Source organism: Homalodisca vitripennis, chromosome 6, assembly GCF_021130785.1.
Source record: "Homalodisca vitripennis isolate AUS2020 chromosome 6, UT_GWSS_2.1, whole genome shotgun sequence".
Lineage (NCBI taxonomy): Eukaryota > Metazoa > Arthropoda > Insecta > Hemiptera > Cicadellidae > Homalodisca > Homalodisca vitripennis.
In genome coordinates this window covers 113,922,147-113,947,532 of record NC_060212.1, presented here as the reverse complement: position 1 = coordinate 113,947,532, position 25,386 = coordinate 113,922,147, and the positions used below count along the sequence as shown (strand labels likewise).

The window sequence follows — 25,386 nt, the reverse complement described above, 5'->3', positions numbered from 1 at the left end:
ATGTTTTTGAAAAACATATATTTTTGGAAAAAAAAAATTATTTTTTGAGACTTTTTTTATCTAACAAACTAAACTAAGCATATATACAATTATTTACAATGACCCAGTTACAAATATAAACTGTCCTTTGAATAATACAAATCATGTTTTTATGTTTTGTAGTTTTTTGACAAAAAAAACTATGCCGACATATTGATGCGTCGGCATCACTTTCGCTATCAGTACTGTTTTCAGCATCTGTAACATAATAATAATAATATACTATGTAAAATATGAATATATTTTCATTTTATTCATATAAATAGAACATTAGTTGAATAAAGTTAATTTATTATAATACAAATTATAGTTTGATTCACGAAAACAATAGCATAACCAAACTTTTAGACTGATGTTTATGTGATAAATATACTTATTCTTACCTGAAATATGTGTCTCATCTTCTTCCATGAAATCAGGATCGATGTCAGAATCGTCAAAAATACTATCAACACCAATAAAACCATCTTCATCTAATACATCACTGATCGCAACATCGTTCAAGCTGTGAGAAGGCATGATTGCGACATCGACTGCAACGAACGTCGCGTCAGCGGCACGTAAACAAAGCGACCGAAGTTGCTTTGTCATCAAGCTCATTCAATACATCTGACGCTTTCTAGCGGTGAACTGTGTTACTAAAAACCCAAATAACATTGTAGAGTAAGCAAAACCCGTTTAAATACGGACAATGTAATATAATACCAATTGAAATGACAACCACGTAAAACTTACGGGATTAGCATTCTTCGGAAGTTTCGCTGTTCCGTAAAATTACGGGATTAGCACTCTAAGTGTTAATTGTTTCTTTTAACAAATTAATATTTATATTAGATTTAAAATAATTTAGATAAAAAAAAAAGAAAAATGTTCAAAGATCATCTACAAATAAATAGATTTTTCTTCATTAAATGTGCTAAAAAGTGTTTCTATTCTAAATAATAAATTTTTTTTTACAAAAACTAATTAATAAGTAAAACATTTTTAGCATTTGTATTATGTGTTAAAATAATAATAACAAAAAAACCGTACACAATTACATCAATTTATGTGGCAAAACATCCCGAATAATCAGATAATGTGACCTATCTGAATTTAATGTCCGATAACAAAAGTTTAAATCAAAAAGGCGACTGCAAAAAAGACTAGTATTAGTAATTTGCCACTTTCAAGTTAAGGCTTTACCCATGACACATATTTCCTTTAAGACTTACTATACTATTCAAATATTACCTATTTCTCAAACTTTATCTACATCCACTGACCTGTAGGCTTGGTTCCTTGCTGAACTCGTCGCTCTTAGCATCGGAAAAGTCATAATCGGGCTGGAAAGTAGCATTGAGTGTGGCGATCAAGTAGAATAGCGTCTTGCGGCTGATAGTGTCACAGAGGGGACCTTCCTCGTCACCGGACACACTTCGGCTACATACAAGTTTGCAATTAGGTATCGCACTTGGGTTGTGACATTTACACACCTTGATAGATATTCGGGTAAGATGAATTCCCTCTCTCTACCTTATATCATTGCAAAACTGATCTAGCAAGTGTCACCGATGTGTACAGAGACATTTCTTCAATATTTAATACAAAAAAATGTTTTTGTGTTAGTGCGAAGTTCAAGATTTTAACACTTCTATTTTAAAAAGGTCTACATTGTACAATGATATTTCTACACATTCTATGAACTAAAAATTCATATTTTTGGTGTTAACCAACCGAAGTTTTGTTTCATAATATAATATAATTAAGTGTTTTTTCATGCCCAATATTACCTTAAAAAGTGCTCTAAAACTGAATATTAGAATTATCATAATCATGCTTACAGTATGTGATGAACTTTACACTCATTGATACCCTAGTTAATGTTAGGTGCCATTCAGCTCAAATACACAAACAACTTTGTTGTTTACTTTCCATATGAATGATTTATGGGCCAAAAAAGGAGATGCTAATAATTATTGTGATATGACACCATTTATAAAATAAGAAAATAAGTTTGAGAACTTTTATGTGTTTTGGTAGTGGTAATTCATGATAACAATCTCAAATTTTGACACGTACTATTAATTTTTATTCAAATTATTGTTTATTTCCTTTTAACTATATCATACACCAGTAAAAGACCATAACTAGTTAAGATATGGGTTGAATTGATTAATACATATATACAGGGACGTTATGGTTAGATAAGATTTGTTAGCTTTAGCCGAAAACATGCGAAAAGTACGTGTGGTCCACTAAAGTAACTCTAAAAAATCAACTATGATATAAAATGGAGATTATAATGAAATTAAATTTTGATCTGCCTTAAATAAAAGAATAAAGTTGAACTGGCAAATGAAGAAAAAATATATATTGCTTGGTTACTGTGTTCTGTCTTTGGACTTATATTTCGAAGAGCGAAAAAATAATATTTCAATATTAATATATAGTTTCCTGGTAGATTATATAACACCACTTTAGATCCTACTCATCTTTTACGCTTAGTTATTATCAGTTTTAATCAACTCTTTATTATTCACCTAAAACTTAACGCACTTGATTCTACTGGATACACCCCAAATGATGGCAAATGATACTGACCTGTACAGCCCTTGGCCAGGGGAGACACCTGTCTGGGGAGGGCTGAGTGCCTGAAGATCATTTGGATTCATGCCCTGTTCGGCATTGAACTTCTTGTACATCTGTTTCTCATTTCCAGCCATCTTACATGAGTAGCTTTCCACCCTGCAAACAAACATACATTTGGGCATTTTACAACGTATTTTCTACTCTACTTACTACCCTCTTAAGCATTTAAAATAAACTAATCACAATAAAAAATTATTAAAAATTATGAATTATTAGGAAAGTGTATTAGATAGTTGTTACATATGTATTCTTTGCCATCAATACTGAAGTACCAAATACATATTGTATACATAACATTTACTTTATTTATAATATACATGTTTTAATAGTCAATAAACCAGTAGTCAATAGTCAGTAGCACTGAACTATTGGAACCAGTAGTCAATAAACTACAATAACAATAAATAAATATGCTTTAATTGTATATTCTCAATGACTAAGAGGCAAAAAAACTAATTACTGTACTGAATCAATTCAAGTTTTACTTTTACCTTTTACGTAATAATGAAGAAAGTACTGTGATAACATGAAAAATAATATCTTAATTTTCAATGGAAATTTATTTGTTTCGCTAAATAAAAAATATATATTTTCATGGAAATGTCCTATATGTATGTATTTAAGCAACAGCATATTGAATAAATTGGTAGATGACCAAATTTGGCACCTAAGTAATAGTTTGATATTTTAAAATCTTAGAGATATTTTACTCAGAAAATTGTATGTCCAATAATAATTAAAAAAAAAAACTAAACGCTCTAAAAACTTTAATTACATTTGCTTAACAAAACAGAAAAAGTTGCATCTCCCTCAAAATTCTCGTACAAAATATGTTAGTTTCATTTTCCAATTTTGTAAATCTGTTACTTGCTATACAGGGTGTTCTGAAAAAAAGGTGCCCATAAGTCAGGGCGTGATTCCTCACATCAAAATAAGAAAAAAAGGTCTAATTAACATAGGTCCGAAAATGCTTAGTTACCAAGTTATACAGGGTGAAAGATTTCGTCTGAATTTCAGTTCCCCTGCTGCAACGAAGCCCTTAGGGTATTTGTTGGCTGTTAATTAAGATGTACAATTTAGCGTACTTTATGTAAAATGAACTGAAAAATTGAATAAAACCGTTTCCAGACCTGTAGCTACAGTAATTTTTAAGATATGTGACGAAATACGCGAAACTTGGTCCCGAAAAACAAGTTTACATTTAGGTTTGGAGCAGATTTACTATGTTAAATGTACAATAAACACAAAATATTTTTTTTCACGGTACTTGTAGAAAATTTAATTTCGAAGAGAAAGATGTAAAATAAGTCTATAATAGACAAACGAAAACTTTAAAAAATAATCCTTAATTACATACAAAACGCATGAAAAATAGACAAAATCTGTTAAGCTCTCTACAAATGTAATATTGAAATTAAAACAGCTGTTTTATTAAAACAAATTAATGAGTTACTATTATTTTTTATCAAGTAAATATTTTTAACAATCATACATTATCATACATAAAAAAGTTATCTGAATTATCATTCAACAAAAAAGTTACACTTGTCCTGAAAAACTAACACGTCACAGTAGATGTTCAAAATGTTTCCCCTCATTCAAAATACAAGCATCCAGCCGTCTTCTCATAGACTGCCGAAACTCTTTCGAAGATCCAGGTGTCTCACGTATCCTTTGAATCCCGTTAAACAATCCTTATTCGCAACTCTTCTATGGTATCCATAGGCGAGTCGTAGACAAGCGTCTTTAAATGTCCCATAAGAAAAAGTCTAGAGGATTGAGGTCAGGTGACCTTGCAGGCCATGCTACTGGGCTCCTCGACCAATCCATCTGTTTGGATATGCTTCATTTAAAAATTCTCTTACTTGTAATGTGTAATGAGCTGGAGCTCCATCCTGCATGAACCACATGTTGTTGCGTGTGTATAGTGGCACATCTTCGAGTAACTCATTCAGATTAGTCGTCAAGAAATGTAAATAATTTTCACCATTGAGCGTATCAGGTAAAATACTAATAAAAAAATTTTATCACCCAGAATAGCAGCCCATACGTTTATAGAAAACTGATATTGGTGACGGTTCTCCTGAAAATAGCACGTGGATTTTCAATTGCCCACATGTGAGTATTGTGGGTGTTAAGAATAGCCATTCTTGAAAATTTTGCTTCATCAGTAAAGATAATGTAATTTAAAAAATGTGGATTTCTGCACCTTTGGATAAGCCATTGGCATATCTGAAACACGAGGAAAGTAATCTCGAGGCAAAAGAGCCTGGACCCTTTGATAGTGATAAGAATGCAACTGCTGCTCGTGTAAAATCTTCCAGACAATTGAATTACTAACACCGAAAATCCAAGGCTAGTCTCTAGTACTTCTTCCAGGATGATTCTCTATTTCGTCCAACACGCCCTCCTCCAATTCAGCTGTACACGTTGTACGTGGCCGTCCTGATTCTACCAACTTTTCCAGATTTAAAGATTCCCGTCTCGCTTAGCCTTCTATGAATGGAAGAAAAACATTTTTATGAGTCGGTAACTGTCTATGAGGAAAATGTTCCTGATAGAGTCGTCTAGCCTGACGGACTGTTGCAATGTGCAAGACCGTACATTAAATGCATGTCTGCCATTTCACCATTAGTGTACATAATATTCATATTACCTGCCATGATGAATAAGATATTATTAGCTATCAAAAATTAACTTCAACGGCACTCGCACTAACTTGTATTAAAGTACAGATCAACACACGCACTTAATGAGCAATGGAAAAATAGCTGCTTGTAATGTTTATTTAAATTATTATAAACAATGTTACATTGTTAAAAACATATGTTTTAAATAGAAATTATTTTGGTTTCTCAAAAAATATTTTAATAAAACAGCTGTTTTAATTTCAATATTACATTTGTAGAGAGCTTAACAGAATTTTGTCTATTTTTCATGCGTTTTGTATGTAATTAAGGATTATTTTTTTAAAGTTTGCGTTTGTCTATTATAGACTTATTTTACATCTTTCTCTTCGAAATTAAATTTTCTACAAGTACCGTGAAAAAATATTTTGTGTTTATTGTACATTTAACATAGTAAATCTGCTCCAAACCTAAATGTAACTTGTTTTTCGGGACCAAAGTTTCGCGTATTTCGTCACATATCTTAAAAATTACTGTAGCTACAGGTCTGGAAACGGTTTTATTCAATTTTTTCAGTTCATTTTACATAAATTACGCTAAATTGTACATCTTAATTAACAGCCAACAAATACCCGTAGGGCTTCGTTGCAGCAGGGGAACTGAAATTCAGACGAAATCTTTCACCCTGTATAACTTGGTAACTAAGCATTTTCGGACCTATGTTAATTAGACCTTTTTTTCTTATTTTGATGTGAGGAATCACGCCCTGACTTATGGGCACCTTTTTTCAGAACACCCTGTATACGTGTTATTGTGTGTGAATAGTTGAAATTTCAGAACGATAATCATATTGTTTAATTAACCCCAAAAAAATTATAAAAGTGGATCAATCCTTAAATGTTTATTTTTATAATTTTAACCCTGGCTGTTGGAATTCCTGTAATGTTAGGTACTATTTTGCTAGTTGTGCATATCATCATTTAAACCTATGTAGAATGTGTTTTTATTGAAGTAAAGTACTATTATATATTTTATTTTTCCGTAAATTACATGGAAGATTTACATGCAATTGGATTTATTTTTAGGTTTCAGTTTAGAACTTGTTTGACATTAATGAAAAAAGTAAGCAAAACCAATTTCAAAGTAAAGTCTTATAAAAAACAGAAACAAATTTCTTGTTTGTTTTTTAAATATACAAAATGTTCTCCAAAAGGTTTTAAATGCAAAACATAAAAAATTCCACTTTCATATAAACTATTTGACTTTTTTATAAAAATAGTAAAATTTTGCATTATTACAAAACCCACAAATGTACATTAAACCTTTTAAGAGGTTTTCAATATGGTTATTATATTTTGAAACTTTTACTATTGTATATCACTTGATTGCAAATTTCAGGATAAAAAGTTTGACATCACTTGATACAATCACAACTCTATAATAAAATTAAAAAATGACTAGCAACTAGTTAAAACTAAGCGTCTTGACATTATAGAAATGCCGCTAACCATGTTTTGGATGAATGTCTTTCATCCAGAGGGTAATAAACAGATGTTAGGAGCAGATGTTCTTGTTGAGGAATCAATTCTGAACACGATGATGTAGCTAACCTTTTTGCTGAACAAAAATTTCTGCATCAAAAGTTTAAGCCAAAATCCTACTATTTTGCACTCTATCGAAGTGTGCGAGCAGAAATGGCAAATCAACGTTTTAAATTGCAACTACATAATTTTAGTGCTTATTTATTACGCATTACTATTCAATAAACAATACATCAAATTATTTACTCTGAAACGTCCCAATTAATCTGTTATACAATTTATCCTATTAAATCTGAATTTTATAGCAAAAGTTTGATTAAAAAGATGACTGCAAATGACTCATGACTAGTGGCTAGTCGCTTAAACATGTTTCTCCGATCTGGGGTTAACAGATCGAATCAAGGATAGCAAAGATTTTTGTCTAGGTCTTACGGCCATTACACTCTTATTTGTGGAGGTAGAGTTGTGGGAGATGTCTCATTATAAAGATATTAATTATACACATCCAGTTCTATTGAATTTTTCTAGTAAGATTTAAACATATGAAAAATTCAGATGAAGTTAAAAAACTTACACCCATACATACACATACATTTTCAATTCATTTAAAGATTATGTACAATAAAGGCTGAGACTTTTTTATGTATAACTAATGAAAATTTGTATATGGATTAAGTATATCTTTAAAATGAAACATTTCTCATAGATCTATGACTAAAAATAAGGACATACACGTATTGGAGGTTTAACATTATTCTTATGCATTTAAGATGGTCATAAGTACAGCTGACTCTCAAATTAAACTGCAATTCTGAATCCACTAATTTTACTAAATTACTAATACTTTTGGATGAACAGTCAATTATTAAATAATGAAAAACAGGTACTTTTTATTTGTATTTGTTCGGTTTTAGTAAGTTACATTCTTATAAATAATGTTAAGATTTAATTGCAAACTGGTATTATGAGCCGTGTTCTTTTTAAGTAAGTACCATTTTGAAATTCCACTACTGCAGTGCTACAGTCGGTATACCGCACTGCCAACGTTCATCTGTTAGCAAGCCATAATCACAATTGTGACAAAAATCGATCGATTTTACTTCTGTTAATGCATATTTTAAATGCAATTGAGAATGTCAATTGAGAATGTGAAAGTACTTGCTGTTATTTGTTTATTGGCGCTAAAGCCGTGAAAGCATTCGTATCAACAAACATTATGAGCGATGGAATGGCATTTAAATGGATAAAACTTTAAAATATAGCCAAAACTTGTTCATAATGAGTAATGCAGTGGACAACTCTCAATGATCACCTATGAATTTGTGCAGAAAGTTCATGATAAAGCAAAAGGGAACAGACATTTCACAATTTCTTCTTTATTAGAGGAATTTCCTCAAGTTTCAAGAAATGTTTTCTATGACATTGTTATCGAAAAACACGTTTTCCTGTATGAGAATGTCCGTCCAATGCGACAATACAAACTCAAGATTTCATTACAGCATTTTGCTAGGATCAATTTGATAATCCCTCTAACAGTCCCAATTTTTAGCCCTCATTTGTTTTTTCATCAGAAGAAGCATTTTGAAGGCCGTCAAAATGTTCGCGTTCAGTCGCTGTTAAATCAGGCAGCAATCTTCTATGACAACAGTATACAAAAGGTTGTTTTTAGGTATGCTAAGTGTCTTAATATTGACTGCAATTTTGTGGAGAGGTAGATAAAAATGTAGGCTTCCATCAAAATAAAACTGTTACTTACTTTAAACTTACTTAAAAACCATATCTCGTACTTTATATTCGCTTCACCTCATTTTCATTAAAATACAGCGCTGTATTATAACTTTTGTGGTTGAATAGAGTCATTTTTTTAATCTTGATGACATAAACGGAACATTTGTATATTTTAAAAAATTTAAAGATATTTTTATTTACACTTACTGAGACAATTTGGTTATTTTGTAGATAACCTTGGGTATTCTTGTAATTTGGTAGTTATACTTGAATGACATTGTTACAACTCAATAAGACTCCATGGATGCCAAGTACATATAGCATTGTATAACACTGAACCTGGAGATTAGATCGAGTCCGTTATTTTCTATAAGTATCTCCTTTTTTAAATTTTCTTGTTATATTTATTGGTTGTTTAAGTTCATATATGCCCTCCGCCCCACCTCACCCAAGCGTGGATCACGTTTTAGTAAGGAAAAATGTATATTTTTCGTCGTACTTTAAATGAGCCTGAACAGCTGACCGCAGTTACCGCATCTCATCCTGGTCTCCGCCAATCTGTTTGATAGTGTTGTTGTGAGTACTAATTAAGTTTTACCAAGTTTATACTGTTGAGAAATACTGAAGCAAAGTTAACATATTCTATATGTAGAAAGGCCAACAGCTTGGAGTAACAAGTTATGTAGCAATTTTGTTTGCATTTTTACATGCCCATGTAATAATTTTATTTTAAAAACAAACTATATGTATACATCTTTAAAAATCTTATATCTCTGACTTAAAAATGATAGTACGATATATTTATATACTATTATATACTTGTTGAGATACACTGTTTTAAGTATGCTTTCAAGTATCCAGTGAGCTATACCGAGACATATTAAGTCCCAAGAGCACATATATGCAATGCTTGAATATTCAGAAGTGCATACTAATAGTTATTTTGAGTGTTGAAAGTTTCTAATGAATTTCTAGTGATATTAAACACATCATTTTTTATCAAGTACTTTTTTTACATTTCACAGACTAAAGAAAATAAATAAGTAAAACATATAATTGAATCTAAAAATATCCTATAAGCATCAAATCTGGCAATAATTCACATTGATTTTTAACCCGAATAATGAAACGTAAGTGATGTCACAAGAATTGGCCAACTCATCGCTGCCCAAGAGTTGCAAGTGTGTCAATTCGGACTGAGTGCGGTGACCTGCTACTGCTGAGTCTGCAGTCCCACTACTGACCTAACACACAAGCCAACACTGCCTACGTTACCACCTGACTCACTGCTTGTCTAGTTTCAGCACATAAGAAAACCTTTTGACTCTACTTGACACAATTTCTTTTAATTAAACCTTAAATATTTAATTAAACTTAAAATGAAATAGAATTATATGTACTCCTTTGGCATACTTAAACTTAGAAGAATATGAATCTATTATAATTTTCCTGAGAGATGCAACCAGTCAAAGCTCTCCTATGGAACTCTTCATTTTTTTCTTGGCAAAATATTATATTTTTCACAATAAAATTTAGCTTTAAATCATAAAACACCCGCCAAACCAACATGCAAAAAACTGTTCATTTTACATCTTAACAGAATCAATCTCAGTCAAATCTCACAACTACAAACAACTGTTTCACTTTTATCATTTTAACAGAAACTAGTCCCAAAAAACTGCCTTACTGCATTATAAAAGACCTCTAGGAGAAAATGCCCTCTAAATACCCATATTGGAGTTAGTTTGGAAGGATATATTTCTCAGAACTTTGTGAAAATATGTGGTTACATGGTGTGTAAGCTTGTCTGAAGAAAATGACAAAATCTTAAATTGCGAACTGGTCATGTGAAAAATGTAGTGTAACCTGATTAAAAACCATTCTATTGAAGGAAAAATCCTCAGGCTCAAAGCAGATCTCTTGCTATTTGAAGAAAAAATTGAAGAAATTAAGGAAAATGAACTAAAACATAATCGATTTAATGGAAACAATCATTATTTAACTGAAGTTGGGGCCATAACAACAGGCATCCTCCTGGACTTTCCTAACGCTTTTGATGACCTGAGTCACAAACATCTCCTCAACAAACTATTAGTATAAACTCTAGATATACAAGGAACAGCACATTAGTAGTTTCAGAGCTACCTCAGTAGAAGGATACAGATGACTGAGGTAACTCACTTAATAACAACACATCTCAAAAAACCAGATCCACACAAGTACAGACAAGAGGTGTCCCTCAGGGTTCCGTTCTGGGCTCTTTTCTGTTTATTCTGTAAACAAATAACATTGTCTCTGTGTTAAAATGAAATTTGTGAAGCATTCCTCTAAGCCGATGATACTGCCCTCGTTGTTTCTCAAAAGAATGATGATGAATTAGAGATACATATCTACATTGATAATGCCATAGCCAAACAGTACATCCGGCAGAATGACCTGGTATTGAATGTAAACAAGACGCAACAACTAATTTTTCTGTCTTCAAAGAAGGAATGCTCCTACACTATCCAATATATCAGCATTTCAGAAGGAAAAAAAAAACTCAACACTACTCTTTACGTTATGTTACTCTTTAAGTGACTCAAACAAATCGGCAACACAGAAACCTCAAGAACAGCCTACTTTGCACACTATTGAGTTACAGTTATGCTACCCCTGGGAATCCTTAAGACAATGGCAGAACTGGGCTTCTGTGATTCATGTCAGGGAGTGTTCAAAAAGCTGAAACTATAGACTCTAGCCAACTTACACATCAGCAAGGTAATACAATTTGTAGTTAATAAAGGATTATTAAACCTTTTGAAGACACAATCTTACTATTTTAGAAACAGAATTAACTATGGACTACCTGCACATCATCTGACTGTCTATGAAAAAACCTTCCTACATTGGAGCCAAACTATTCAACACTTCCGCCTGAACTAAAAAAGAATAACAGGAACTTCAAAAAAGCTCTTCTTAAATGACTGCTGAAAAGGGAGTTCTACTAAGAGGAAGAATACCTGGAGGGAGGTACTACCACATTGATTGATGACCGTGGACCTCATCTAAAACTATTGACGCCATGACTTTATTTAATGTTCATGTCAATAGAGATAATTTTGTTTTTTGCTTTTTGTTGTTGTAGTAATTTCATAATAAAGAAAAGGCTATTTTATATAGTTTGGATTAAATATTTCTAGTTAAATTTATGGAATTAATTCAAAGATGCCCCAAAGTGAATATTTTACAATAGAGTATCAAAATACTAATAAGGAACTTCTTCAATTGATTAAGTTTAACATGTTCACTAATACAGCTTACACAAGGTTACTGTACTGAGGTCACTAAATTTTACACTGAGTCACTCTCTCCCGCAAAGTTTTGCACCAGAAATAATTTCAAAATACAATGAAAAATATTAAAAAATGTATTTTAAAGCATCGCAAGGTAGTTTATAGTTTAAGCTATTTCGTTTGAGTTCTACTCTTTCCCAATTAAATTTTTGTAAACTTGTGACAGAAAATTTACCGTTAACGTGAACTGACCTCTTGTTTCATTTGTTCTAAAATATACAAAAGAGTAAAAGAGTATAGTTAATTGTAATGTCCCTAATAATGAATCCTAAAAATATAACAAAATTAAGTATGAATATTCGAATTTTTGGTGTATAAAATATTTAAATCAACTTTCTGATGTAGTCAAGTGCGTTGAGTAACAAAGAGACACTACCTTGACTACAAAAGAAAGGCCTACAAATATATAGGGCGTTCCTTAACTCTCTGGACAAAGTTATACCACGTTATTGCTCAGGTCAAGACAAACATATGTCACCGTATGAACCTGGGTCTCTGATGTTTAGTTTCCCATATGTCTGTCTGTATGTGTTTTTTATAAAACATTAATATCTTTAAAAGTTATGAATTAAATTATACCAAATTTGACTCAAATGTTTATGATAACAAGGTCAGTTACTGAAAAGAATATCATTAAATTATCTTTAGTATTTCCAAAATAGCGGCCATCAAAACTTTAAACTTTGAATATTTTGAAAACTAGCATTTTTCTCAAGAATTGCATGAATAACAGTTTTTAGAGGATTTTATCACAAATCTAAAGACATCAACATTATTTAAATCAAATAATAAATAACTGATTTAGAGCAGATTTACTGTGACAAGACATGGTCCAGATTGAGGTTGTCAGCGAATAGCCAATAATATAAAAACTGAATAAACGGCAGCTTTCAATTTGGGCCATGTCTTGTCACAGTAAATCTGCGCTATATCAGTTATTTATTATTCAATTTAAATAATTTCTGTGTCATTAGATTTGTGATCAAATCCTCTAAAAACTGTTATTCTTGTAATTCTTGAGAAAAAATTCTAGTTTTTAAGATATTCCATGTTTAAAAGTTTCAATGACCGCCATTTTCAAAATACTAATGATAATTTTATATTTTACCAATAACTGGCTTCGTTAATATAAACATTTAAGCCAAACTTGGTATAATTTAATTTAATAGTTTTTTATATATTAAAGTTTTTTAAAAAAACACAGACAGACAGATAGATGATAAACTAAGCATAGGAGACCCTTGTTCATATAGTGAAATATGTTTCTCTTGACCTAAGCAAAAAAATAGTATACCTTTGTCCATAGAGTTAACAGGAAACCTTGTATTTTAAGTTTCACTGAAGAGTAATACTGTTTTTACTATACACACGCATTAGAAATATTACATACACAAGCAACTAAACAAGCAGCTGGCAGTGAGTGACAACTGACAAACTATAACGGCACAGTCAGTTTCGCTGAGATGACAAAGCATTACTAGGAGGGAACGAAAGAGAAAAATCAATAGCTATTAATAGTTCAGTTCTCGGAGAAAGCCGTAAACTAAATGATGTTAAAAGAAAAAAACACTATATAAATTAATAATAAAGAACGGATCGTCTACAATATAGATACTGGCAATTTTTATGCATATTTCATATTGTCTACTACATAGACATTGTGGCGCTGAAAGGGTAGGACTCTGAACTTGTAACAGTGTCATGGTTATCTCATCGTTCCAGTAGCAGTTCAGCATCAGGTTTAATTTTATTCCATAAACTAGCCAGCACAAACTGCATATGAGAACCTATTAAATATTACTGAAATTGCTAATTTAAATTTTCATATAAAGTTCACTGTAACTGTAAACAATATTCTAGTACATCAGTTTAACTATATTCATGATTAGTAATGAAGTAAAATCATGATTGGTTTAAACATATAATTTAAGTTTCAATGTAGACAATGACTAAAATTTCAAATTTAAATGTGAGGTAAACTTAATCGAACTAACTATAGCACCTGTTTGGAAATCGTAAAGCCATACAGTACTTAAACTTTACTAGAAATCTAAATAAATGATAAATTCTTGAAATCAATTTTATTCCTAAAATCTTGTAAGTGTTCCAAATTTAGGGATTCTAAAAGACAGTTTGCAACAAATTGGTTTTTCTGATATAATTTGAATTTATTACAATTACAAATAAACTGATAGTTTAGCCACTTTCAGTTTTTCACTTTACATGAGTCTGTGTTTTTATTACTAATTTTAGGAGATACAACCTGTGATCTTAGACCAAATTTCCGCTTAGGTTGTTTTACTTGTTCTTGATTGGAGTTAGGGAACAAATTTGAAGTTTGCACATTTTTCTCTGTTCCTGGCGTGTTTACATTTTTCAGCTGAGATTTATTTTCATTTGGATATTTTGTAAAATACTGCACCAAAGAAGATTGTATAACTTGTTTGTTGCGTTGAACTGGCCTCGGTAGTTTTGATTTTGCTACAGGCTTTTCTTTCTCTTCATTGCATTTTTTACTATCATTTAAATCTTTTTTACCATATCCATTCTCACTTACATTTGGCTGACAAACTGTATTACCATATTTTTCTGGCAACAGTTGAGTACAAGCCTTTGTTACATTTAATGCATGTACTACATCATTTTCTTTAAATGTTTCTGTACTTGTATTTTCATTTTCCATGTTTCTATTCTTAGTTTTAACTTCTGTACCTGTATCAACTATATTTTTTTGTACACCACTTTCACTTTTAAGTGATTTCTGGATTATGCAAGTTTTACCTGTTTTAGCTGTGAGCATACTCTTATTAATTAGTCCAATACTTTTAATCCCTAATTTATGCACCTTTTGTCCTGAAGACTCCTCGTTCCTCAACATCTTTAATCTGTTCTTCTCTAACTCTTGTCTTCGTTCTTTCTCATTCGTTAACTTCTTTGTTCTAACACCTCTACTGTGGTTCTGTTTCCTCAAGCGAATTGGTTCTTTATCCCCATTCCTTATTTGAGGATGCGTCGGAGAGTTGGAATCACTTGATTTAAATGAGCAAGACTCAATTGATGTATTCCATTCATCAGAGAAATCTCTTACAGTCTTCATTAAGGAACAGGTTAAAACACTGTCGATAGAATCGTCAATCAAATATCTTGAATCCAATAACTCTCTTCCTCTTACTATCTTTTCTTCTTCACCTGTTCCATGGTTTAGATCTGCAGGATAATCACTTGACTTGAAGATTTCATTCAATCCCTGAGCTTGAATAGGTAAAAGAAGAGATCTTGGAAGTAGAAAGTGGTCAGCTTCTACAAGGGGATTCACGTGGAAAACAGTTCTACCAGTCGATGGACAGGACCTTTGAAAATTTTGCACTATTGGTTCCCTTTTCAAATTAAGCGTTCTTCTAAATTTCATGAGATCTTCTACGCTGATAGCGAGAGCAATCCTAGATACAAGCCACTGGATCGTGTGGGTGCAGACTCCAAGATCTAGAGAGCCCCAGTAGAGAGCGTAGTCCCGTGTGACCGGCACCACCAGACTGGACAGTGGGAAGGGTGGCAACATTGTTGAAGTTTGTGGTTCTAATATCCTGTCCAGATGGGCTGACAACCACTGTAGGCTGAGCGTTGATTCCTCTTCCAACCTGACCAGGTACGCAATAATAACGATTCCATCGTCTTTTTGGAGGGCGGTCTCTTGTGTGAGATACTGTGACTTGAAGAACACCAGATGCATCTCCATCGGGTAGGACATTCCATCAATGGTGTGCTCGCTCCCCTCACCCTCGTGAGAACCCCAATGGAAGTGAGCCTGTGAGAATTTATAACTTCCATCTAGAGGTCCATTCACAAGATATGGCACATCTGTCACCCATTTTGCACTGATAACCACTGTGTCATTTGAATTAGTTACCTTCATTGCTCTCGGTGCGTTGTCTAAATTTATCCATTCCAGTCTATCTAAATACAAAGGCTTCATTACACTTGTTGCTAAATCAATCGGTGATCTACATTTTCTCTCTTTCTGTGCCACCTCCTTAATCATCACTTTGTTCTGTTCAATATCTTCATTTTGATTATCAGTTAAAGCCATGATTCAATGTATAATCAATACTGACAAATTACTAGGTACTTTCTGAGTGACAAAAATTTAATCAACCTAAACTTGGCTTGAATCTTGAAGCACAACTGCAATTTAACTTTGATAGAAAACACAACAAATTTCAAGCAATCAAACAGATACAATGTTTTTGTTTTGTTGATCTGATTGTGAAGCAAACCACAGCTGATTTTCAGTAATTTGAAATTAAAAGAATAGTTGTTATTTTACAACATCTGAACATTCATAAATTTATTGCACAAAAAAGTATAACTAGAAATAAAATTATTTTATTCAACCAAGTCATTAAAAAAGAAATGCTAAGCAATAAAAATGTTGTAAAATATTTATGTTGATTCATAGGTACACAAAGCAGCAGAGAATGACATGAGCTAACCATTATCACTCTATGATATTCTAGACTATTTTTTTGTAAAGTCAATTCAAATCCAAATGTTGGAGAAGTATTTTAGGTTTTTAATATCAAATTTTACAAAACCCCCAAAACATTTTTAGAATAACTTTTCATCTATAATTATCCCTTTTTTGGAAACGTATTATAACAATTTTGGTTTCTACTAAACATAAAAAGTAAAAACCTTAGGGTTTTTCACAATATTTATTATTGTACTATTCGTACTATTCTATCGATTGTTGTAAATAAAATTATACCAAATATAGTCAAGTTTACAGTTTATAACAATTTATAAACATTTTTACACATTTATGTTTTTAATTTTGAAACCCACGCTTGTAATACTTTCACTTTTTGCGGTAATACTAATTTATTTACCCAGACTCATACAAAACTATATATTTTCTGAAACTAGACTAAATTTGTGACCTTTAGGCTATCTTGGAATTTGAAGTTTATAAACTTAACTCTATTTTCCAGGCACACCCCTCTCCCTTTTTTACATGCAAAAAACAAAAATATTTCGTCACTCACCATAAAAAATTCAATAAAAATATTTATCCTAGTTACTTATTTTCGTTTTATTATACTATTCATTGTGGAGTAAAATGACACCAAATAAAGTTATGTTTACTGTAAAAAACTATGTTTTACAGATTTTAGGAAGAAAGCTTGCAAAACTGGGAAAAACGGCTTGGCATTTAAAGAAAATACTAAGGGCAGTTGGGGGGTTAACAGGAGCATGCGTTATTCACCTATTAAACATGAACTTAGCACTAAAATGCAAACTTCTTCTTAGTAGTATTTTTGTCATTAAAACCCTACACTGAACATTACACTCGTATATAACACGTTCATTGCGGATCTATACTAAGAGAGACTGACTAGCAGCAATCTGAATGTCTGCCGTAAGGTATCTACCGCAATCAAAGTGATACACTACCAGCATTTGGAAGTTGGAAATGTATGCCTACAACAGTGTCTAGATGTTAAAAATAAATTATAAAACATATTGAAAGTTACATTTTAGCTGTTAGTGAAAGTAAACACATTGTTTACAATAACACTTTAAATATCTAGATAATTTTTATAGCAACATTTTATGAGCACATAAGTTACTTCAGTTATGTGCATTTGATTTCCGTATTTTATTTCAAAATTAAAAGATTTGTATTAGTCCATAAAACACACACAATTCTATTAATAAAGATATTGCCATATTCCCTTTTTTAATTAGTTCAGTAATGCATTGAGTGAAAAAATAAATATGAAATAATAGTGAATTGGATATTAAATGTTCTGCATTAAGCAAAACTAAAGTAAACAATGTTTTATTACAATATAAAACATTATGTATATGATCATAAAATAACTTCATAAATTTTCATGTAGAGCTCTGCAAAATGTCTTAAACTGTGCTGGCAGTATGGAAATATGTAAAAGACAGTTTGCTTGGCAGTGAGAGAATTGAGTAAAGGGTTTTATACAAATTTTACTAAATCTTTTAAATGTCTAAAAATACAAAAGCCATTGCTAAAAAATATGAGAAGATGGCTAGAAATAAGAATGCCAGATGGGTGGTAAAGTTTTAGGAACATTAACAAACATAAGGTTAATTTAATCTAAAACTAATCTGGTGTACTTCACTGATAAAACTGTGCAACTCATTACAGAGTTAACCAACCAGTATTTCCCTCATCAGCTTTCTCTTTTCCACTGGTGAAAGTTAAGTCAATAGAAGATCCTAGCAAAATGAACAGTTTCTTAGATTGTTTTATGAGAAGAAATATGGAAATCTGCCACTTGTATATTAAAATAATGTTACATATCTTCAATATGACAATACAGTTGTAAAAGAATAATTTGGTTTAAACCAAATCAATCTTTAATAATTACAAAATGTGTTTGTTCCCGTACATAATCACTTTACCAAATATAAAGAATGTGAAATAGTTAAAAAAAATTATTGTATTCAATACTTAATGTCTGAAACTGCTTGAAATTAGTTTAATCGTTACAAATCTTTATTCAAAGTTTACACATGGTGTACATGAATGGTGTCAAGAATATAAATACAATATATATTTTAAATACATAAGTGGGTGTTTGTAAAGTCCATAAAAAACTATAAATAATAAACAATATTAATTATAAATAATTTAGATAAGTATAAAATAAATGGTAACATAAATACATACAATCTTTATCCATTATGATTTTTTTTAATTCAGAGAAGGAATATAATGTAAGTCGGTTAGGTAATTTCACAATTAAATTTGGAAAATTTTAGTCTGTTAATTTTAAGTAATTTGGAAGTATGATAAAGAATTTTACAGCCATATATTTTGGCTTTTTACAATAATATGAGTTACAAAAATTGGTTCACACAACAAACAAAACATAAACATCCTAAGAATACTGCGTCAATTCTCAAGCGAGCTGAGCTTTGATTGATGTCTTCAAACTTAACAGACTTCCCTGGCGGTGGCCTGATTGGTTCACACAGCAACCAAAACATAAACAACCTAAAAATACTATGGTCACTTTTTTTTAGTTAATCACATGACAAAATGTGTGTTGTGACCTCTTGCTAACACCTTCACTGCGACATCGGTCATAAACCGACTTTAGGACAGCCGGGATAGTAGCAGTATGTGTTCGCCGCCAACAAAATATGATATGAAATTATATATATGCTGAAGATATTATATTAAAATACCCTCCGAACAGAACGAGAGCAAGTTATGTAATATTGAGGGAACATACCAATAAATCATTTGACAGAGTAAATAAAAATCTGCTTTTCTGGATAAAAATTCCTGTTTTAATTTCAGAAAATACTATATTATTTTCTTATGCAACGCAAATTAACACTTGCTACCAGGCTATAATTAATAAAATCTATCAGATTAGTAAATGAGTTGACTGAATCAATTAATTTGTATAAAATAATGGTTTTTTCCATTAATTCTCTACCCCCATTCACAATAATTCTTGTTTTTCCAAAGAAAAATTCAGACCTTCCATAATTTTCATATTGTACTGTAACATATTATCTTTAAGGGATGTTGTTTGTTTGACACCATCAGCTTTTGCTGTCTGCACTGATTTTCAGAGGCATTACTGTTTAACTTATTCCTTTTCCAAGGCTTTTTTTTTACTTTTCTAGCTTTCCACATCTTATCTGTTTTCTGTTTTTTCCCCTATTTACTTCAATAAGCATTTCCTTTATGAAAAAACGAGATATGATGTTAAAAATTCAATTGTAGTGAACTAACTGAAAACAACCCCAAATAATATTTTAATGAGTTCAGAATACTTGGCAAAAAATTAAAAAATATTATGAAATTTATATATTGGATTTATTTTTTTGTACATAAAAGAGTTATATAAATAAAAGAATTATGAAAACACAACAATTACAGAAATTATGTTCATGGTAAAATAGCAGAAAAAACAAGGTACAATATCAAAGTACAGTAGAGGTATATAAATTGTTTGGTAAGCCAACAATGAGATAACATTAAAAAATGCTGATTGCTGTAAAAGAGACATTATGCTAAGTCAATCTGATCTTGCACTACTGAGTAGACAGTTGTGTTATCTCTCTTATCAGACCAACTGGGCCTGCCATTATCTCTGATGGGAGCAGTGACCCTTTCCGGGTGTGTAAACATCTGGGCCACTGACAAAGAGAAGACTTTCCAAAGTGTCGAGAAGTATTAGCACAACTATACTCAGCCTTCTTCCAGTTTCACCAACTAACATTGAATGTTGCTACACACATGGTTTAAACTCTCTTTTCCAACACAGAACTTTTTACTTTGATCAATTTATAAACAAGTGGAAAAGCTGTAACTTATTTTTTGAAAGAAACGTATTTTCAGTAAACCTGATATAAACACATTGGATTTTTGTTCATCACGTTTTGTGTATCCAAAAGTTTCTATAACAGAATATTAAATTTGTCTGTTTAGCTCCTGCAATAACTCCAAGATTGACAACATTATTATTGTTTAAAAATGCCTCTAAAGTACTGTTAAACAAAAAAATCCTGAAATACTGCTGTTGTTAAAAAATCTTCATATAAGATCAAATTCCATAAATATAAAAAATACAACAATTTGAAAAACTTACATTATTCTATTTTAATAAAAACACTAGAGAGAAGATCAAATTTTACTTCTTGTAATTAAAAAAAAAGACTTTTTCAGTTTTAATTTACATTAAATTAATACCTGTAATAATTTATTATTATCAATTTTATGACTTTCCAAGTTTAACGGTGTTCTAGGCATGCAATGTCAAAAACGATTGAGGTTTTTTTTTAAATATCACAATAACACCACTATTTTCAATCCATCTGGCTTATCCTGGTGATCATACATAGATGAATTCCTAAATGTCAGTTCTGGTGTTGATAACTGTGGACGTCTTTTTGTAAAGAAGTGTCATTTTGACACCAAGTGACAACTTGTGCTATTTTTAGTGCTGTATTTTTACTTTATACTTACTTTCATAATGTAGGCCTACAATTTTTCAGTTTTAAAGATTAGTTTGTTGTACAAGCATAACAATGGTTGTGTGGGGTCCAAAAAAACTTTTACAGCTTTGTGTTGAAAAAGCATACAGATAGGAAAAGCTAAATACACTGATTAACCAAAAGAATTTTAAAAAACAATTTGTTTGCTTGCGTATAGAAAACTACAATTGTTGTTATAGGAAATATGCACTACTACTCAGTTCAGAAACTTTTACTAGTAATTTCTTATTAGGCGATTAGTTTGAATGGGTCATTATTTGTTTTAAAGTTTTGTGTAAACTTCTCAATTACAATAAATTTGATTATTGTGTTGTTCATTTAATTAGTTCAAAGTTCTCAATATTAGTTTTAAAATTCTTATGTAACTAATAGTAAACTTATGTTTATTACAGATTTTGGTAATGTCATATTGAAAGTTATGAATTTTTGTGTACAAAATATACTTAAAATGTTACTGCTTAAAGCTCCTTCTACCAAAGTAAATAGTGGTCATTTACATGCTGTACTACAATTAATTTGTATGAGTCACTGCTACTTGTAATCTAATTTCGGTATAAGGGAAAGAGTGAAAATCCTTACTAAGTTCATGCAACATTTGAAAATTAACTGTTTGTAATAGGTTCATGTAAGTTATTTAATTATTATGTTTTTTGGACTGTAGTATAAGAAAGAATGGTTCGTTAAAGCATTGTAATATACCAAGAATATGTTTTCATGTTGTTCTTGCTTAGTGCCTTATACTAGCTAAAGGTTATTGTATTTCATTACAATTCGTTAAGCAGCACAATCTTCTTTACATGGAGAAGTTTCTAAAACCTGAAGGATTGGATCAGGTTTAATACATTTAACCCTGGAAATTCAGAAAATTTAAAGGTGCACAGAATTCTTTAGGTTTAACATGTCTTTTTTGTACATTTCATGAAAAACTTGTTTGTAAATTTCATAGAAACCCTGTTTGTAGTAGCACATGTAAAGTTATATATCAATATTGATTGCATTTATTACTTGATTTGTGAAAAAAATATTACATAAACTATTTGCATTATAATAAATTTTGAGATCTTCCAAAATAACCAAATTGTCGGACATTTTGTTATAAACACAAATAAATAGAAGTGTTATGCGGTTCAGAAATAAAAACTGAAATAATTTTTATCTTTACAGAGAAAAGAGCGATGTGACAAACTTTTACCCACTTCCAATTGCTCCAAGACTATGAAAGTAGTACACGATTTAATGGCTGAACTAGCAAAATGTAAAGCGTGCAAAGAAAATAACAGAACAAAAAAATCAGAAAACTGTTTTGATTCACCACTATGAAACTGTAAATAAACATTGAAACTATTGATCAAATCAACCTTTACAATTAATATTTATAACTGATTATTTGCCAGCCTGTAATGGAAGTGCAGTCAAATATCATATGCCATTCCTGGCTTTATCTTGTTTCTATCATTAAATATTAAAATTTATAAGAATTGAAAATTTTAAACTTTGGGGTAAATAATGAAATTAAGGCTGCAGAGCATTAAGTGGCCACTATGACTTTATAATCAGTGAACCAAATTGATGAATAAAAATACCTAAACTATCAAATACAAAATAATTCTTATTATAGGCTAGACTATTTATTTATTATTAATAATTATAGCTAGCTGTTTTAATGTATTATAATACTATTGACCAAAATAAATTCAACAATGTAAAATCGTTTTTATTATATGAATAATGGCCAAAGTATTAGCGGCCACCACAACAATAGAATCATCGATTTTTAATTACTTTATAAGGATTTCAAATTACAGTAGGCCTACTGTATAGTACAACTGTTTTAGACAAAAAGCAATAATTTAATGATGAATAAAACTATATAGGCTAGGCTAGACTATGTGTATTTATAAAATATAACAAACTAAAACATGTAAAATTTAGTTACTTTAAACTGTTTCGAAGGATAACGTGTCCGACAGCTTGTAAAATAAATAACACATGTACATTGCCATTGTTCTTGCAGCTATTACTCAAATACCATAAAACTGATTTAAATTTGTTTTAATGCATTTAGAACAATATTGTTATTCATTGCATCAAAGAACTGGCAATAATTAATAGTAAATAGTATAACTATAATTATTAAGTGTTTTTAATCGATAGTTTACGTATTTCTAATCGATAATTTGGTAACCTGTTTTGATTGTGGTGGTGGCGGGTAGGGTCCAATAAGCGGACCCGGTTTTTTATATCGAAATTGGCAAACGATATTACTTAATCATAACCATCGATATAATCAATCGATACTGATGAATTATTTTTAACAACTTAAATAATCTATATGAACAGCTGTAAACACTTTCAAATAATACAATTAAGGTAATATTTTAAATTTCACGTAACATTGTGTATTAAAATGGCCGTCAATCTTAGGAAGCTTCACGAAATTGCTTTAAAAGACGATAAAATATGTTTTTATGGCTTCAGGATGTTGGGTTAGTACCTAAGAATCCATTATGTGATATTTGTGGAAAAGTAACAAATGTAACTGTCAGAGGAGCTAACATGGTCGTCTTCAGATGCAAAAAAAGAAGGCCTAATGGTGGACACAACTTTAGTAAAAACGTTTTCGTTCTGTTTCATTTAGTTAAAGTTATGAGTTTCCCTGATTTTGGTTATGTTCATTTATTATTTGTTATCATTAAATTCACATTTTAATTTAAACATATAATTGTTATTACTTTTATATCGATTGATAGTCTATGATTCGATATGCGAATATTAGGTATCGATGATTATATTCTTCGATATAAAAAACCGGGTCCGCTTATTGGACCGTACCCGTGGTGGCTGCTTACTATACAATGGCGATAAACTTATGTTATTTGGGTCATAGGATGTCAGACTAACCTATCCTTCAAGATAGAACTTAGTTGTACATTGCTTTGTTTGAAAAATTTAATTGGCTTTAACATGTTGGACTCGTACCAAAAACCCCATTATGTGAAATTTGTGGGAAAGAAACAACTGTAACTAGGAGTAAATATGTTCGTCTTCAGTTTTCCCAATTTTGGTTATAATCATTTGTTTGATCACTGTAAATATTAAATTCATATTTTAATTTAAAACATATGATTGTTATTGAGGACTATAGGTACTTTTATATCGATTGATAGTCTGGGATTTGAGATGCGAATATTAGGTATCGATGATTATATTCTTCGATATAAAAAACCGGGTCCGCTTATCGTACCCTACCCCTGAACTGTACCATAATATGAAATAACATAATTTGGTTTCCCATTTTCGTTTCTTATTATCCAGCAGTTTAGAAAATCAGAAAAGTTGATGATATGATTGTCGTGGTAGTCACTTGTCATAACTACAGCCGAAATTTAACCCTTACTTAGCCAATAATTTTAATTAAAATTTGTAAAGCTTACCTTCCAAATATTTTGCAGTCACCTGAATTTATAACAAGTGCACTATTCAAGGCTTCAAAGCGTGAACTTTCCAACAGCTTCATTTTGAAATATATTCTTATCACAGCCACAATACAGTAAACTTAAGCCACGGGAAGTGATCAATAACGTTTAAAATATTTTCAGTATTGAAAATTACAACTTAGCCTAACACAGGTACTTGAGTTGAAATGTTTTTAGTCACTTAATACGGCCTTGTTATTGGTGAAATACTACATCGACTTAAAGGCAAAACCCAAAAGTTCTTGAACATTATTTTAGGGTGAAGGAATATTCCTTTTCTTCTCGAGTGCAGCAAGTTGAAACCTGATATTCTCTGTGTAATTTTATCTTCTGAATAGAATGGGTACATTACAGATATTCTCTCACAATTTAAGGACAAATTTATTCCCTTATATTTATGTAACGAATTCACAAAAATTTGAAGATATAAATTTTGTTTACAAACAAAGAGCTGAAGGCTTTGTTCAGTTCCTGACAAAGGAAGGTCGAATATAACTGCACTAAGCACTTTTATACACTGATTGGTCTATCCACAACCAGAATGTATTTAGAACAACCCAAAATCACACACTCAAGATAAAATAGATAAAATTAACATGATTACAACTACAAACTTCTCATATTCACAATCAAACTTTAGTGACAGAAGAACGCTACTTTTGACAGATTCTGCAGTTGTAGTGACCTTAAAAGATTTTTATGCAACTGTTATTTACTGCCAACATACAAAGTGAGAGTTCTGAATAAAAATAAACTTTAAAGATGTAATATAGAATTTATTTGTAAAATTCAGTCAAATATACGCTTTTGAACTATTTTAATAATTTTATTGATTTTATCTGATAAAATTAACAAATTTTAACTTTAATTTTAAGATACAGACTGCAGTTGCTACAGTTGGCAATACATAGTACCCATAGTGCAACAAAACTAGTTTAAATTAGAATGTAGCCTCTAT

At 30.9% G+C, this 25,386-nt stretch overlaps 2 protein-coding genes across 2 annotated transcripts in view; both read right to left on the bottom strand.

Annotated features, from left to right (window-relative positions):
• Positions 1-25,127, bottom strand: part of LOC124364755 (repressor of RNA polymerase III transcription MAF1 homolog) — a 49,086-nt gene extending 23,959 nt beyond the window's left edge. Inside the window, exons 1-3 of the mRNA XM_046820474.1 lie at positions 24,387-25,127; positions 2,623-2,766; positions 1,305-1,461 (exon numbers count right to left, since the gene is read on the bottom strand). Coding sequence (XP_046676430.1) covers positions 1,305-1,461; positions 2,623-2,766; positions 24,387-24,469 — 384 coding nt within the window. The 5' untranslated portion in view covers positions 24,470-25,127. The remainder of the gene's footprint in view (positions 1-1,304; positions 1,462-2,622; positions 2,767-24,386) is intronic.
• LOC124364754 lies at positions 13,964-16,174 on the bottom strand. Its single transcript, XM_046820473.1, has one exon. The coding sequence runs from the start codon at positions 15,986-15,988 to the stop codon at positions 14,108-14,110; it is 1,881 nt and encodes a 626-aa protein (XP_046676429.1). The 5' UTR covers positions 15,989-16,174; the 3' UTR covers positions 13,964-14,107.
• Positions 25,128-25,386: the final 259 nt, after the last annotated feature.

Excerpts from the sequence above, each read along its gene's own strand:
- LOC124364754 (XM_046820473.1), bottom strand. The coding sequence starts at position 15,988 with ATGGCTTTAACTGATAATCAAAATGAAGATATTGAACAGAACAAAGTG.